The sequence below is a fragment of the Salmo salar genome, chromosome ssa04 (assembly GCF_905237065.1).
Source record: "Salmo salar chromosome ssa04, Ssal_v3.1, whole genome shotgun sequence".
NCBI lineage: Eukaryota > Metazoa > Chordata > Actinopteri > Salmoniformes > Salmonidae > Salmo > Salmo salar.
The window spans coordinates 31,849,701-31,866,754 of record NC_059445.1 but is presented as its reverse complement, the minus strand read 5'-3'; the positions used below and the strand labels follow the sequence as shown (position 1 = coordinate 31,866,754).

Here is a 17,054-nt window from a genome sequence, read left to right as displayed (position 1 = left end):
CTTACCTTGCTTCATAGCAGCCTATAGGCAAATCTGACCAGGAACGTCTTACCTTGCTTCATAGCAGCCTATAGGCAAATCTGACCAGGGACGTCTTACCTTGCTTCATAGCAGCCTATAGGCAAATCTGACCAGGAACGTCTTACCTTGCTTCATAGCAGCCTATAGGCAAATCTGACCAGGAACGTCTTACCTTGCTTCATAGCAGCCTATAGGCAAATCTGACCAGGGACGTCTTACCTTGCTTCATAGCGTTGCAGCCTATAGGCAAATCTGACCAGGGACGTCTTACCTGGCTTCATAGCAGCCTATAGGCAAATCTGACCAGGAACATCTTACCTTGCTTCGTAGCAGCCTATAGGCAAATCTGACCAGGGACGTCTTACCTTGCTTCATAGAAGAGCAGCCTATAGGCAGATCTGACCAGGGACGTCCTACCTTGCTTCATAGCGTTGCACCCTATAGGCAAATCTGACCAGGAACATATTACCTTGCTTCGTAGCAGCCTATAGGCAAATCTGACCAGGAACATCTTACCTTGCTTCGTAGCAGCCTATAGGCAAATCTGACCAGGGACGTCTTACCTTGCTTCATAGCAGCCTATAGGCAAATCTGACCAGGGACGTCTTACCTTGCTTCATAGCAGCCTATAGGCAAATCTGACCAGGAACGTCTTACCTTGCTTCTTAGCAGCCTATAGGCAAATCTGACCAGGAACGTCTTACCTTGCTTCATAGCAGCCTATAGGCAAATCTGACCAGGGACGTCTAACCTTGCTTCATAGCATAGCAGCCTATAGGCAAATCTGACCAGGAACGTCTTACCTTGCTTCATAGCTGCCTATAGGCAAATCTGACCAGGGACGTCTTACCTTGCTTCATAGCATAGCAGCCTATAGGCAAATCTGACCAGGGACGTCTAACCTTGCATCATAGCAGCCTATAGGCAAATCTGACCAGGGACGTCTTACTTTGCTTCATAGCATAGCAGCCTATAGGCAAATCTGACCAGGGACGTCTACCTTGCTTCATAGCAGCCTATAGGCAAATCTGACCAGGGATGTCTTACCTTGCTTCATAGCTGCGTATAGGCAAATCTGACCAGGGACGTCTTACCTTGCTTCATAGCTGCCTATAGGCAAATCTGACCAGGAACGTCTTACCTTGCTTCATAGCAGCCTATAGGCAAATCTGACCAGGAACGTCTTACCTTGCTTAATAGCAGCCTATAGGCAAATCTGACCAGGAACGTCTTACCTTGCTTCATAGCAGCCTATAGGCAAATCTGACCAGGAACGTCTTACCTTGCTTCATAGCAGCCTATAGGCAAATTTGTCCAGGGACGTCTTACCTTGCTTCATAGCGTTGCAGCCTATAGGCAAATCTGACCAGGGACGTCTTACCTGGCTTCATAGCAGCCTATAGGCAAATCTGACCAGGAACATCTTACCTTGCTTCGTAGCAGCCTATAGGCAAATCTGACCAGGGACGTCTTACCTTGCTTCATAGAAGAGCAGCCTATAGGCAAATCTGACCAGGGACGTCTTACCTTGCTTCATAGCGTTGCACCCTATAGGCAAATCTGACCAGGAACATATTACCTTGCTTCGTAGCAGCCTATAGGCAAATCTGACCAGGAACATCTTACCTTGCTTCGTAGCAGCCTATAGGCAAATCTGACCAGGGACGTCTTACCTTGCTTCATAGCAGAGCAGCCTATAGGCAAATCTGACCATGAATGTCTTACCTTGCTTCATAGCAGCCAATAGGCAAATCTGACCAGGGACGTCTTACCTTGCTTCATAGCAGCCAATAGGCAAATCTGACCAGGAACATCTTACCTTGCTTCATAGCTGCCTATAGGCAAATCTGACCAGGAACGTCTTACCTTGCTTCATAGCAGAGCAGCCTATAGGCAAATCTGACCAGGGACTTCTTACCTTGCTTCATAGCATAGCAGCCTCTTAGCAAATCTGACCAGGAACGTCTAACCTTGCTTCATAGCATAGCAGCCTATAGGCAAATCTGACCAGGAACATCTTACCTTGCTTCATAGCAGCCTATAGGCAAATCTGACCAGGAACGTCTTACCTGGCTTCATAGCAGCCTATAGGCAAATCTGACCAGGAACATCTTACCTTGCTTCGTAGCAGCCTATAGGCAAATCTGACCAGGGACGTCTTACCTTGCTTCATAGAAGAGCAGCCTATAGGCAAATCTGACCAGGGACATCTTACCTTGCTTCATAGCGTTGCACCCTATAGGCAAATCTGACCAGGAACATATTACCTTGCTTCGTAGCAGCCTATAGGCAAATCTGACCAGGAACATATTACCTTGCTTCGTAGCAGCCTATAGGCAAATCTGACCAGGGACGTCTTACCTTGCTTCATAGCAGAGCAGCTTATAGGCAAATCTGACCATGAACGTCTTACCTTGCTTCATAGCAGCCAATAGGCAAATCTGACCAGGGACGTCTTACCTTGCTTCATAGCAGCCAATAGGCAAATCTGAGCAGGAACATCTTACCTTGCTTCATAGCTGCCTATAGGCAAATCTGACCAGGAACGTCTTACCTTGCTTCATAGCAGAGCAGCCTATAGGCAAATCTGACCAGGGACGTCTTACCTTGCTTCATAGCATAGCAGCCTATTAGCAAATCTGACCAGGAACGTCTAACCTTGCTTCATAGCATAGCAGCCTATAGGCAAATCTGACCAGGAACATGTTACCTTGCTTCGTAGCAGCCTATAGGCAAATCTGACCAGGGACGTCTACCTTGCTTCATAGCAGAGCAGCCTATAGGCAAATCTGACCAGGAACATCTTACCTTGCTTCGTAGCAGCCTATAGGCAAATCTGACCAGGAACGTCTTACCTTGCTTCATAGCAGCCTATAGGCAAATCTGACCAGGAACGTCTTACCTTGCTTCATAGCAGCCTATAGGCAAATCTGACCAGGGACGTCTTACCTTGCTTCATAGCATAGCAGCCTATAGGCAAATCTGACCAGGGACGTCTTACCTTGCTTCATAGCATAGCAGCCTATAGGCAAATCTGACCAGGGACGTCTTACCTTGCTTCATAGCATAGCAGCCTATAGGCAAATCTGACCAGGGACGTCTTACCTGGCTTCATAGCAGCCTATAGGCAAATCTGACCAGGAACATCTTACCTTGCTTCGTAGTAGCCTATAGGCAAATCTGACCAGGAACGTCTTACCTTGCTTCATAGCATAGCAGCCTATAGGCAAATCTGACCAGGAACATCTTACCTTGCTTCGTAGTAGCCTATAGGCAAATCTGACCAGGAACGTCTTACCTTGCTTCATAGCAGCCTATAGGCAAATCTGACCAGGGACGTCTTACCTTGCTTCATAGCATAGCAGCCTATAGGCAAATCTGACCAGGGACGTCTTACCTTGCTTCATAGCATAGCAGCCTATAGGCAAATCTGACCAGGGACGTCTTACCTTGCTTCATAGCATAGCAGCCTATAGGCAAATCTGACCAGGGACGTCTTACCTGGCTTCATAGCAGCCTATAGGCAAATCTGACCAGGAACATCTTACCTTGCTTCGTAGTAGCCTATAGGCAAATCTGACCAGGAACGTCTTACCTTGCTTCATAGCATAGCAGCCTATAGGCAAATCTGACCAGGGACGTCTTACCTTGCTTCATAGCATAGCAGCCTATAGGCAAATCTGACCAGGAACGTCTTACCTTGCTTCATAGCTGCCTATAGGCAAATCTGACCAGGGACGTCTTACCTTGCTTCATAGCATAGCAGCCTATAGGCAAATCTAACCAGGGCCGTCTAACCTTGCTTCATAGCAGCCTATAGGCAAATCTGACCAGGGATGTCTTACCTTGCTTCATAGCTGCGTATAGGCAAATCTGACCAGGGACGTCTTACCTTGCTTCATAGCTGCCTATAGGCAAATCTGACCAGGAACGTCTTACCTTGCTTCATAGCTGCCTATAGGCAAATCTGACCAGGAACGTCTTACCTTGCTTCATAGCAGCCTATAGGCAAATCTGACCAGGAACGTCTTACCTTGCTTCATAGCAGCCTATAGGCAAATCTGACCATGGACGTCTTACCTTGCTTCATAGCAGCCAATAGGCAAATCTGAGCAGGAACATCTTACCTTGCTTCATAGCTGCCTATAGGCAAATCTGACCAGGAACGTCTTACCTTGCTTCATAGCAGAGCAGCCTATAGGCAAATCTGACCAGGGACGTCTTAACTTGCTTCATAGCATAGCAGCCTATTAGCAAATCTGACCAGGAACGTCTTACCTTGCTTTATAGCAGCCTATAGGCAAATCTGACCAGGAACATCTTACCTTGCTTCGTAGCAGCCTATAGGCAAATCTGACCAGGGACGTCTTACCTTGCTTCATAGAAGAGCAGCCTATAGGCAAATCTGACCAGGGACGTCTTACCTTGCTTCATAGCGTTGCACCCTATAGGCAAATCTGACCAGGAACATATTACCTTGCTTCGTAGCAGCCTATAGGCAAATCTGACCATGGACGTCTTACCTTGCTTCATAGCAGAGCAGCCTATAGGCAAATCTGACCATGAATGTCTTACCTTGCTTCATAGCAGCCAATAGGCAAATCTGACCAGGGACGTCTTACCTTGCTTCATAGCAGCCAATAGGCAAATCTGAGCAGGAACATCTTACCTTGCTTCATAGCTGCCTATAGGCAAATCTGACCAGGAACGTCTTACCTTGCTTCATAGCAGAGCAGCCTATAGGCAAATCTGACCAGGGACGTCTTAACTTGCTTCATAGCATAGCAGCCTATTAGCAAATCTGACCAGGAACGTCTTACCTTGCTTCATAGCAGCCTATAGGCAAATCTGACCAGGAACGTCTTACCTTGCTTCATAGCAGCCTATAAGCAAATCTGACCAGGAACGTCTTACCTTGCTTCATAGCAGCCTATAGGCAAATTTGTCCAGGGACGTCTTACCTTGCTTCATAGCGTTGCAGCCTATAGGCAAATCTGACCAGGGATGTCTTACCTGGCTTTATAGCAGCCTATAGGCAAATCTGACCAGGAACATCTTACCTTGCTTCGTAGCAGCCTATAGGCAAATCTGACCAGGGACGTCTTACCTTGCTTCATAGAAGAGCAGCCTATAGGCAAATCTGACCAGGGACGTCTTACCTTGCTTCATAGCGTTGCACCCTATAGGCAAATCTGACCAGGAACATATTACCTTGCTTCGTAGCAGCCTATAGGCAAATCTGACCATGGACGTCTTACCTTGCTTCATAGCAGAGCAGCCTATAGGCAAATCTGACCATGAATGTCTTACCTTGCTTCATAGCAGCCAATAGGCAAATCTGACCAGGGACGTCTTACCTTGCTTCATAGCAGCCAATAGGCAAATCTGAGCAGGAACATCCTACCTTGCTTCATAGCTGCCTATAGGCAAATCTGACCAGGAACGTCTTACCTTGCTTCATAGCAGAGCAGCCTATAGGCAAATCTGACCAGGGACGTCTTAACTTGCTTCATAGCATAGCAGCCTATTAGCAAATCTGACCAGGAACGTCTAACCTTGCTTCATAGCATAGCAGCCTATAGGCAAATCTGACCAGGAACATCTTACCTTGCTTCATAGCAGCCTATAGGCAAATCTGACCAGGAACGTCTTACCTGGCTTCATAGCAGCCTATAGGCAAATCTGACCAGGAACATCTTACCTTGCTTCGTAGCAGCCTATAGGCAAATCTGACCAGGGACGTCTTACCTTGCTTCATAGAAGAGCAGCCTATAGGCAAATCTGACCAGGGACATCTTACTTTGCTTCATAGCTTAGCACCCTATAGGCAAATCTGACCAGGAACATATTACCTTGCTTCGTAGCAGCCTATAGGCAAATCTGACCAGGGACGTCTTACCTTGCTTCATAGCAGCCAATAGGCAAATCTGAGCAGGAACATCTTACCTTGCTTCATAGCTGCCTATAGGCAAATCTGACCAGGAACGTCTTACCTTGCTTCATAGCAGAGCAGCCTATAGGCAAATCTGACCAGGGACGTCTTACCTTGCTTCATAGCATAGCAGCCTATTAGCAAATCTGACCAGGAACGTCTAACCTTGCTTCATAGCATAGCAGCCTATTGGCAAATCTGACCAGGAACATCTTACCTTGCTTCGTAGCAGCCTATAGGCAAATCTGACCAGGGACGTCTTACCTTGCTTCATAGCGTTGCACCCTATAGGCAAATCTGACCAGGAACATATTACCTTGCTTCGTAGCAGCCTATAGGCAAATCTGATCAGGAACATGTTACCTTGCTTCGTAGCAGCCTATATGCAAATCTGACCAGGGACGTCTACCTTGCTTCATAGCATAGCAGCCTATAGGCAAATCTGACCAGGAACATCTTACCTTGCTTCGTAGCAGCCTATAGGCAAATCTGACCAGGGACGTCTTACCTTGCTTCATAGCAGCCAATAGCCAAATCTGAGCAGGAACATCTTACCTTGCTTTATAGCTGCCTATAGGCAAATCTGACCAGGGACGTCTTACCTTGCTTCATAGCATAGCAGCCTATAGGCAAATCTGACCAGGGACGTCTTACCTTGCTTCATAGCATAGCAGCCTATAGGCAAATCTGACCAGGGACGTCTTACCTTGCTTCATAGCATAGCAGCCTATAGGCAAATCTGACCAGGAACGTCTTACCTTGCTTCATAGCAGAGCAGCCTATAGGCAAATCTGACCAGGAACGTCTTACCTTGCTTCATAGCAGAGCAGCCTATAGGCAAATCTGACCAGGAACGTCTTACCTTGCTTCATAGCAGAGCAGCCTATAGGCAAATCTGACCAGGGACGTCTTACCTTGCTTCATAGCAGCCTATAGGCAAATCTGACCAGGGACGTCTTACCTTGCTTCATAGCATAGCAGCCTATAGGCAAATCTGACCAGGGACGTCTAACCTTGCTTCATAGCATAGCAGCCTATAGGCAAATCTGACCAGGGACGTCGTACCTTGCTTCATAGCTGCCTATAGGCAAATCTGACCAGGAACGTCTTACCTTGCTTCATAGCAGCCTATAGGCAAATCTGACCAGGAACGTCTTACCTTGCTTCATAGCAGCCTATAGGCAAATCTGACCAGGAACGTCTTACCCTGCTTCATAGCAGCCTATAGGCAAATTTGTCCAGGGACGTCTTACCTTGCTTCATAGCGTTGCAGCCTATAGGCAAATCTGACCAGGGACGTCTTACCTGGCTTCATAGCAGCCTATAGGCAAATCTGACCAGGAACATCTTACCTTGCTTCGTAGTAGCCTATAGGCAAATCTGACCAGGAACGTCTTACCTTGCTTCATAGAAGAGCAGCCTATAGGCAAATCTGACCAGGGACTTCTTACCTTGCTTCATAGCGTTGCACCCTATAGGCAAATCTGACCAGGGACGTCTAACCTTGCTTCATAGCTGCCTATAGGCAAATCTGACCAGGGACGTCTTACCTTGCTTCATAGCATAGCAGCCTATAGGCAAATCTGACCAGGGACGTCTAACCTTGCTTCATAGCATAGCAGCCTATAGGCAAATCTGACCAGGAACGTCTTACCTTGCTTCATAGCTGCCTATAGGCAAATCTGACCAGGGACGTCTTACCTTGCTTCATAGCATAGCTGCCTATAGGCAAATCTGACCAGGGACGTCTAACCTTGCTTCATAGCAGCCTATAGTCAAATCTGACCAGGATTGTCTTACCCTGCTTCATAGCAGCCTATAGGCAAATTTGTCCAGGGACGTCTTACCTTGCTTCATAGCGTTGCAGCCTATAGGCAAATCTGACCAGGGACGTCTTACCTGGCTTCATAGCAGCCTATAGGCAAATCTGACCAGGAACATCTTACCTTGCTTCGTAGCAGCCTATAGGCAAATCTGACCAGGGATGTCTTACCTTGCTTCATAGCTGCGTATAGGCAAATCTGACCAGGGATGTCTTACCTTGCTTCATAGCTGCGTATAGGCAAATCTGACCAGGGACGTCTTACCTTGCTTCATAGCTGCCTATAGGCAAATCTGACCAGGGACGTCTACCTTGCTTCATAGCAGCCTATAGGCAAATCTGACCAGAGACGTCTTACCTTGCTTCATAGCTGCCTATAGGCAAATCTGACCAGGGACGTCTTACCTTGCTTCATAGCGTTGCAGCCTATAGGCAAATCTGACCAGGGACGTCTTACCTGGCTTCATAGCAGCCTATAGGCAAATCTGACCAGGGACGTCTTACTGTTTCATAGCATAGCAGCCTATTAGCAAATCTGACCAGGAACGTCTAACCTTGCTTCATAGCATAGCAGCCTATAGGCAAATCTGACCAGGAACGTCTTACCTGGCTTCATAGCAGCCTATAGGCAAATCTGACCAGGAACATCTTACCTTGCTTCGTAGCAGCCTATAGGCAAATCTGACCAGGAACGTCTTACCTTGCTTCATAGAAGAGCAGCCTATAGGCAAATCTGACCAGGGACGTCTTACCTTGCTTCATAGCGTTGCACCCTATAGGCAAATCTGACCAGGAACATATTACCTTGCTTCGTAGCAGCCTATAGGCAAATCTGACCAGGAACATCTTACCTTGCTTCGTAGCAGCCTATAGGCAAATCTGACCAGGGACGTCTACCTTGCTTCATAGCAGAGCAGCCTATAGGCAAATCTGACCAGGAACATCTTACCTTGCTTCGTAGCAGCCTATAGGCAAATCTGACCAGGGACGTCTTACCTTGCTTCATAGCAGAGCAGCCTATAGGCAAATCTGACCAGGGACGTCTTACCTTGCTTCATAGCATAGCAGCCTATTAGCAAATCTGACCAGGAACGTCTAACCTTGCTTCATAGCATAGCAGCCTATAGGCAAATCTGACCAGGAACTTCTTACCTTGCTTCATAGCAGAGCAGCCTATAGGCAAATCTGACCAGGAACTTCTTACCTTGCTTCATAGAAGAGCAGCCTATAGGCAAATCTGACCAGGGACGTCTTACCTTGCTTCATAGCGTTGCACCCTATAGGCAAATCTGACCAGGGACGTCTAACCTTGCTTCATAGCTGCCTATAGGCAAATCTGACCAGGGACGTCTTACCTTGCTTCATAGCATAGCAGCCTATAGGCAAATCTGACCAGGGACGTCTAACCTTGCTTCATAGCATAGCAGCCTATAGGCAAATCTGACCAGGAACGTCTTACCTTGCTTCATAGCTGCCTATAGGCAAATCTGACCAGGGACGTCTTACCTTGCTTCATAGCATAGCTGCCTATAGGCAAATCTGACCAGGGACGTCTAACCTTGCTTCATAGCAGCCTATAGTCAAATCTGACCAGGATTGTCTTACCCTGCTTCATAGCAGCCTATAGGCAAATTTGTCCAGGGACGTCTTACCTTGCTTCATAGCGTTGCAGCCTATAGGCAAATCTGACCAGGGACGTCTTACCTTGCTTCATAGCATAGCTGCCTATAGGCAAATCTGACCAGGGACGTCTTACCCTGCTTCATAGCAGCCTATAGGCAAATCTGACCAGGAACATCTTACCTTGCTTCGTAGCAGCCTATAGGCAAATCTGACCAGGGATGTCTTACCTTGCTTCATAGCTGCGTATAGGCAAATCTGACCAGAGACGTCTTACCTTGCTTCATAGCTGCCTATAGGCAAATCTGACCAGGAACGTCTTACCTTGCTTCATAGCTGCCTATAGGCAAATCTGACCAGGGACGTCTTACCTTGCTTCATAGCATAGCTGCCTATAGGCAAATCTGACCAGGGACGTCTAACCTTGCTTCATAGCAGCCTATAGGCAAATCTGACCAGGATTGTCTTACCCTGCTTCATAGCAGCCTATAGGCAAATCTGACCAGGGACGTCTTACCTGGCTTCATAGCAGCCTATAGGCAAATCTGACCAGGGACGTCTTACTGTTTCATAGCATAGCAGCCTATTAGCAAATCTGACCAGGAACGTCTAACCTTGCTTCATAGCATAGCAGCCTATAGGCAAATCTGACCAGGAACGTCTTACCTGGCTTCATAGCAGCCTATAGGCAAATCTGACCAGGAACATCTTACCTTGCTTCGTAGCAGCCTATAGGCAAATCTGACCAGGAACGTCTTACCTTGCTTCATAGAAGAGCAGCCTATAGGCAAATCTGACCAGGGACGTCTTACCTTGCTTCATAGCGTTGCACCCTATAGGCAAATCTGACCAGGAACATATTACCTTGCTTCGTAGCAGCCTATAGGCAAATCTGACCAGGAACATCTTACCTTGCTTCGTAGCAGCCTATAGGCAAATCTGACCAGGGACGTCTACCTTGCTTCATAGCAGAGCAGCCTATAGGCAAATCTGACCAGGAACATCTTACCTTGCTTCGTAGCAGCCTATAGGCAAATCTGACCAGGGACGTCTTACCTTGCTTCATAGCAGAGCAGCCTATAGGCAAATCTGACCAGGGACGTCTAACCTTGCTTCATAGCATAGCAGCCTATAGGCAAATCTGACCAGGAACTTCTTACCTTGCTTCATAGCAGAGCAGCCTATAGGCAAATCTGACCAGGAACTTCTTACCTTGCTTCATAGCAGAGCAGCCTATAGGCAAATCTGACCAGGGACGTCTTACCTTGCTTCATAGCGTTGCACCCTATAGGCAAATCTGACCAGGAACATATTACCTTGCTTCGTAGCAGCCTATAGGCAAATCTGACCAGGGACGTCTAACCTTGCTTCCTAGCAGAGCAGCCTATAGGCAAATCTGACCAGGGACGTCTTACCTTGCTTCATAGCAGCCTATAGGCAAATCTGACCAGGGACGTCTAACCTTGCTTCATAGCATAGCAGCCTATAGGCAAATCTGACCAGGAACGTCTTACCTTGCTTCATAGCTGCCTATAGGCAAATCTGACCAGGGACGTCTTACCTTGCTTCATAGCATAGCAGCCTATAGGCAAATCTGACCAGGGACGTCTAACCTTGCTTCATAGCAGCCTATAGGCAAATCTGACCAGGGACGTCTTACTTTGCTTCATAGCAGCCTATAGGCAAATCTGACCAGGGACGTCTTACCTTGCTTCATAGCAGCCTATTGGCAAATCTGACCAGGAACGTCTTACCTTGCTTCATAGCAGCCTATAGGCAAATCTGACCAGGAACGTCTTACCTTGCTTCATTGCAGCCTATAGGCAAATCTGACCAGGAACGTCTTACCCTGCTTCATAGCAGCCTATAGGCAAATTTGTCCAGGGACGTCTTACCTTGCTTCATAGCGTTGCAGCCTATACGCAAATCTGACCAGGGACGTCTTACCTGGCTTCATAGCAGCCTATAGGCAAATCTGACCAGGAACATCTTACCTTGCTTCGTAGCAGCCTATAGGCAAATCTGACCAGGAACGTCTTACCTTGCTTCATAGAAGAGCAGCCTATAGGCAAATCTGACCAGGGACGTCTTACCTTGCTTCATAGCGTTGCACCCTATAGGCAAATCTGACCAGGAACATATTACCTTGCTTCGTAGCAGCCTATAGGCAAATCTGACCAGGAACATCTTACCTTGCTTCGTAGCAGCCTATAGGCAAATCTGACCAGGGACGTCCAACCTTGCTTCATAGCAGCCTATAGGCAAATCTGACCAGGGACGTCTTACCTTGCTTCATAGCAGCCTTTAGGCAAATCTGACCAGGGACGTCTTACCTTGCTTCATAGCAGCCTATAGGCAAATCTGACCAGGGACGTCTAACCTTGCTTCATAGAAGAGCAGCCTACAGGCAAATCTGACCAGGAACGTCTTACCTTGCTTCATAGCAGCCTATAGGCAAATCTGGTTCATTCATCTCTCTACTCAGCCACACTGCCCCCTTTCTCTCTTTTTGATCAATTCCCCATTAGGCCTGCATAAGTTTACTGCTGGGGACATATGGAATGGGGAATTGATATAAGGGCAAATAATTGACACAATGAATGTGCAAGAATTGTCAGGAGACAGCTGAGCCAGCCATTCTGGAGAGAGACTCGCCGATATCTACGCCACACACCTCTCCCCTTCTTGTCTCAACATTTGAAATGATACTCAAGGCACATTATCTTCACACATATCTTAGATCCTTTTCACTGACAGCCACAACTCAATCAGCGAGGCCTGTTGCTGTATTCCCACATAGGCCTACAAGCTTGATGCCAAATAGGCATAGGCCTACAAGCTTGTGATTTCAAACAATCCACAGCTATAGAAAACAATTTAAAAAGCCAATGATCCTCGATTCCTTTGTGGCTAAGTCATGCTTTCTGGTGATTTATTTTATGTATAGACAGGAGTAAAAATTTATAATTTTGTCTACTTCCTAGCCTCTTTGACTCGCCGCCTATGAAAGACTTCATATGCCATTTCTCTCCTGTTCTATTGGTTTTCATATCAACTTTCTTCCATTGTCCAGAAGCCAAAGGCATTATCCTAGTCATATTAGCAACAAATCTAAGTTGAACAGATTTTCATCTCTATCACATATGGAACTGCTCTTTTTATTGGCTACTTCAATACAGGAGTTGCATGTTCTTCTAAAATGAATGACCATAATCGTTATGTGATTTCTGTCACTCTGAGCACAGAGAGTGGACGCCCTAATGGGTTACGCACCCAATGCATATGGGTCCGGTAAATTTGTCAGATGGACGGTAAATTAAAATCTTCCCGGTCACGTTGTCCAGCGCCACAGAAACCCTGGTGTAGACATACATGTCAGTATGTGTGATGTGTTCTTATAGTGATATGTGCTGTATGAGGAATCGCTCTCCCTCTCTCTCTTTCAGAAGGGGAAGACAGTGTTCTTATAGTGATATGTGCTGTATGAGGAATCGCTCTCCATCTCTTTCAGAAGGGGAAGACAGTGTTCTTATAGTGATATGTGCTGTATGAGGAATCGCTCTCCCTCTCTCTCTTTCAGAAGGGGAAGACAGTGTTCTTATAGTGATATGTGCTGTATGAGTAATCGTTCTCCCTCTCTCTCTTTCAGAAGGGGAAGACAACTTTGACCAGGACATTGATGAAGACCTCTCCCCTCCTCCACCACCCTTCTCCCTCCCCATTATACAGGCCAAATCATTCCTCACTCCTCACCTCTCCATCACACACAAGACCCTTTCCTCTGGGGTTCTGACCAGCCCCTCCCTCTTGGCCCCCCCTCCTCACCCACAAGCCATCGCCCCCGCCCCCCCACCTCACCCCCATCCGACCGTCCAAGTCTCACCCAAAGTCATCGCCCACCCCTCCGTCATCCAGGCTGTCAATCACGTCCTCCCGGCTAATCACAAACACCTTACGCACATCGCTCCCTCCCCTAGTCCTGCCTCCTCCATCTCGCAGCCAATCACAGCAGCCTCCGCCGCCCACCAGACAATCACGGCCCAGCCCATCGGACACATCACCGTCCACCCTGTGGCCCACCTGGGGGGTCCCCTGCCCCCCCACATGTACCCCCAGGGATTGACGGTCTCCCAGCCCACGGTGTTGGGGCATATCACCCACACCTTCACCCACCACACCCTTCCCCACGTCCAGGCTAGCCATGCTACCGCTAACGTGCCCCAGGTCAATGGGGCGGCAGTGCCTGGCCAGGGTGGCTCGTCCCTGGGGAAGCCCACAACCATGCTGGCCCACCACCATCACCACCACCACCACCACCCACAGCTGGTGGGACAAACCACCGTCCTCAACCCAGTCACCATGGTGACTGTACCACCCTTCCCTGTTAGCACACTCAAACTGGCCTGAGAGACAGGACAGGACGCGACAGAGAGGGGGAGGGTGCGGGAGAGAGACAGAGTGCAAGGGTGCGACAGAGAGAGGGAGGGCGCGACAGAGAGAGAGAGAGAGTGGGAGGGCGCGACAGAGAGAGTGGGAGGGCGCGAGAGAGAGAGGGAGGGCGCGACAGAGAGAGGGAGGGCGCGACAGAGAGAGAGAGAGGGAGGGCGCGACAGAGAGAGAGAGGGAGGGCGCGAGAGAGAGAGAGGGAGGGCGCGACAGAGAGAGAGAGAGAGAGGGAGGGCGCGACAGAAAGTGGGAGGGCGCGACAGAGAGAGGGAGGGCGCGACGAGAGAGAGGGAGGGCGCGACAGAGAGAGAGGGAGAGAGGGCGCGACAGAGAGAGAGGGAGAGAGAGGGCGCGACAGAGAGAGAGAGAGGGAGAGAGAGGGCGCGACAGAGAGAGAGAGAGGGAGAGAGAGGGCGCGACAGAGAGAGAGAGGGAGAGAGAGGGCGCGACAGAGAGAGAGAGGGAGAGAGAGGGCGCGACAGAGAGAGAGAGAGAGAGAGGGCGCGACAGAGAGAGAGAGAGAGAGGCGACAGAGAGAGAGAGAGAGGGAGGGCGCGACAGAGAGAGAGAGAGGGAGGGCGCGACAGAGAGAGAGAGAGGGAGGGCGCGACAGAGAGAGAGAGAGGGAGGGCGCGACAGAGAGAGAGAGAGGGAGGGCGCGACAGAGAGAGAGAGAGGGAGGGCGCGACAGAGAGAGAGAGAGGGAGGGCGCGACAGAGAGAGAGAGAGGGAGGGCGCGACAGAGAGAGAGAGAGAGGGAGGGCGCGACAGAGAGAGAGAGAGGGAGGGCGCGACAGAGAGAGAGAGAGGGAGGGCGCGACAGAGAGAGAGAGAGGGAGGGCGCGACAGAGAGAGAGAGAGGGAGGGCGCGACAGAGAGAGAGAGAGGGAGGCGCGACAGAGAGAGAGAGAGGGAGGGCGCGACAGAGAGAGAGAGAGGAGGGCGCGACAGAGAGAGAGAGAGGGAGGGCGCGACAGAGAGAGAGAGGAGGGCGACAGAGAGAGAGAGAGGGAGGGCGCGACAGAGAGAGAGAGAGAGGGAGGGCGCGACAGAGAGAGGAGAGGGAGGGCGCGACAGAGAGAGGGAGGGCGCGACAGAGAGAGAGGGAGAGAGGCGCGACAGAGAGAGAGGGAGAGAGAGGGCGCGACAGAGAGAGAGGGAGAGAGAGGGCGCGACAGAGAGAGAGAGGGAGAGAGAGGGCGCGACAGAGAGAGAGAGAGAGAGAGAGGGCGCGACAGAGAGAGAGAGAGAGAGAGAGGGCGCGACAGAGAGAGAGAGAGAGAGAGAGGGCGCGACAGAGAGAGAGAGAGAGAGAGAGAGGCGCGACAGAGAGAGAGAGAGGGAGGGCGCGACAGAGAGAGAGAGAGGGAGGGCGCGACAGAGAGAGAGAGAGAGGGAGGGCGCGACAGAGAGAGAGAGAGGGAGGGCGCGACAGAGAGAGAGAGAGGGAGGGCGCGACAGAGAGAGAGAGAGGGAGGGCGCGACAGAGAGAGAGAGAGGGAGGGCGCGAGAGAGAGAGAGAGAGAGGGAGGGCGCGACAGAGAGAGAGAGAGGGGAGGGCGCGACAGAGAGAGAGAGAGGGAGGGCGCGACAGAGAGAGAGAGAGGGAGGGCGCGACAGAGAGAGAGAGAGGGAGGGCGCGACAGAGAGAGAGAGAGAGGGAGGGCGCGACAGAGAGAGAGAGAGGGAGGGCGCGACAGAGAGAGAGAGAGGGAGGGCGCGACAGAGAGAGAGAGAGAGGGAGCGCGACAGAGAGAGAGAGAGAGAGGGAGGGCGCGACAGAGAGAGAGAGGGGGAGGGCGCGACAGAGAGAGAGAGAGGGAGGGCGCGACAGAGAGAGAGAGAGGGAGGGCGCGACAGAGAGAGAGAGAGGGAGGGCGCGACAGAGAGAGAGAGAGAGGGAGGCGCGAGAGAGAGAGAGAGGGAGGGCGCGACAGAGAGAGAGAGAGAGGGAGGGCGCGACAGAGAGAGAGAGGGAGGGCGCGACAGAGAGAGAGGGAGGGGCGCGAGAGAGAGAGAGAGGGAGGGCGCGAGAGAGAGAGAGAGGGAGGGCGAGAGAGAGAGAGAGAGGGAGGGCGCGACAGAGAGAGAGAGAGAGAGGGAGGGCGCGACAGAGAGAGGGAGGGCGCGACAGAGCGAGGGGGAGGGCGCGACAGAGCGAGGGAGGGCGCGACAGAGCGAGGGAGGGCGCGACAGAGAGAGAGGGAGGGCGCGACAGAGAGAGAGAGGGAGGGCGCGACAGAGAGAGAGGGAGGGCGCGACAGAGAGAGAGGGAGGGCGCGACAGAGAGAGAGAGAGGGAGGCGCGACAGAGAGAGAGAGAGGGAGGGCGAGACGAGAGAGAGAGAGGGAGGGCGCGAGAGAGAGAGGGAGGGCGCGAGAGAGAGAGAGAGAGAGGGAGGGCGCGACAGAGAGAGAGAGAGAGAGGGAGGGCGCGACAGAGAGGGAGGGCGCGACAGAGCGAGGGAGGGCGCGACAGAGAGAGAGGGAGGGCGCGACAGAGAGAGAGGGAGGGCGCGACAGAGAGAGAGGGAGGGCGCGACAGAGAGAGAGGGAGGGCGCGACAGAGAGAGAGGGAGGGCGACAGAGAGAGAGAGGAGGGCGCGACAGAGAGAGAGGGAGGGCGCGACAGAGAGAGAGGGAGGGCGCGACAGAGAGAGAGGGAGGGCGCGACAGAGAGAGAGGGAGGGCGCGACAGAGAGAGAGGGAGGGCGCGACAGAGAGAGAGGGAGGGCGCGACAGAGAGAGAGAGGGAGGGCGCGACAGAGAGAGAGGGAGGGCGCGACAGAGAGAGAGGGAGGGCGCGACAGAGAGAGAGGGAGGGCGCGACAGAGAGAGAGGGAGGGCGCGACAGAGAGAGAGAGGGAGGGCGCGACAGAGAGAGAGAGAGGGAGGGCGACGAGAGAGAGAGAGGGAGGGCGAGAGAGAGAGAGAGAGGGAGGGCGAGAGAGAGAGAGAGAGGAGGGCGCGAGAGAGAGAGAGAGAGAGAGGGCGCGAGAGAGAGAGAGAGAGGGAGGGCGCGAGAGAGAGAGAGAGAGGGAGGGCGCGACAGAGAGAGAGAGAGGGAGGGCGACAGAGAGAGAGAGAGGGAGGGCGCGACAGAGAGAGAGAGGGAGGGCGCGACAGAGAGAGATAGGGAGGGCGCGACAGAGAGAGAGAGGGAGGGCGCGACAGAGAGAGAGAGGGAGGGCGCGACAGAGAGAGAGAGAGGGAG

General features: G+C 51.1%; 1 protein-coding gene across 1 annotated transcript in view; it reads left to right on the top strand.

The window, feature by feature from the left end:
- mntb (MAX network transcriptional repressor b) overlaps nt 1–13,926 on the top strand; it is a 28,731-nt gene extending 14,805 nt beyond the window's left edge. The window contains exon 5 of the mRNA XM_014195761.2: nt 13,045–13,926. Coding sequence (XP_014051236.1) covers nt 13,045–13,802 — 758 coding nt within the window. The 3' untranslated portion in view covers nt 13,803–13,926. The remainder of the gene's footprint in view (nt 1–13,044) is intronic.
- The last annotated feature ends 3,128 nt before the right edge of the window (nt 13,927–17,054 follow it).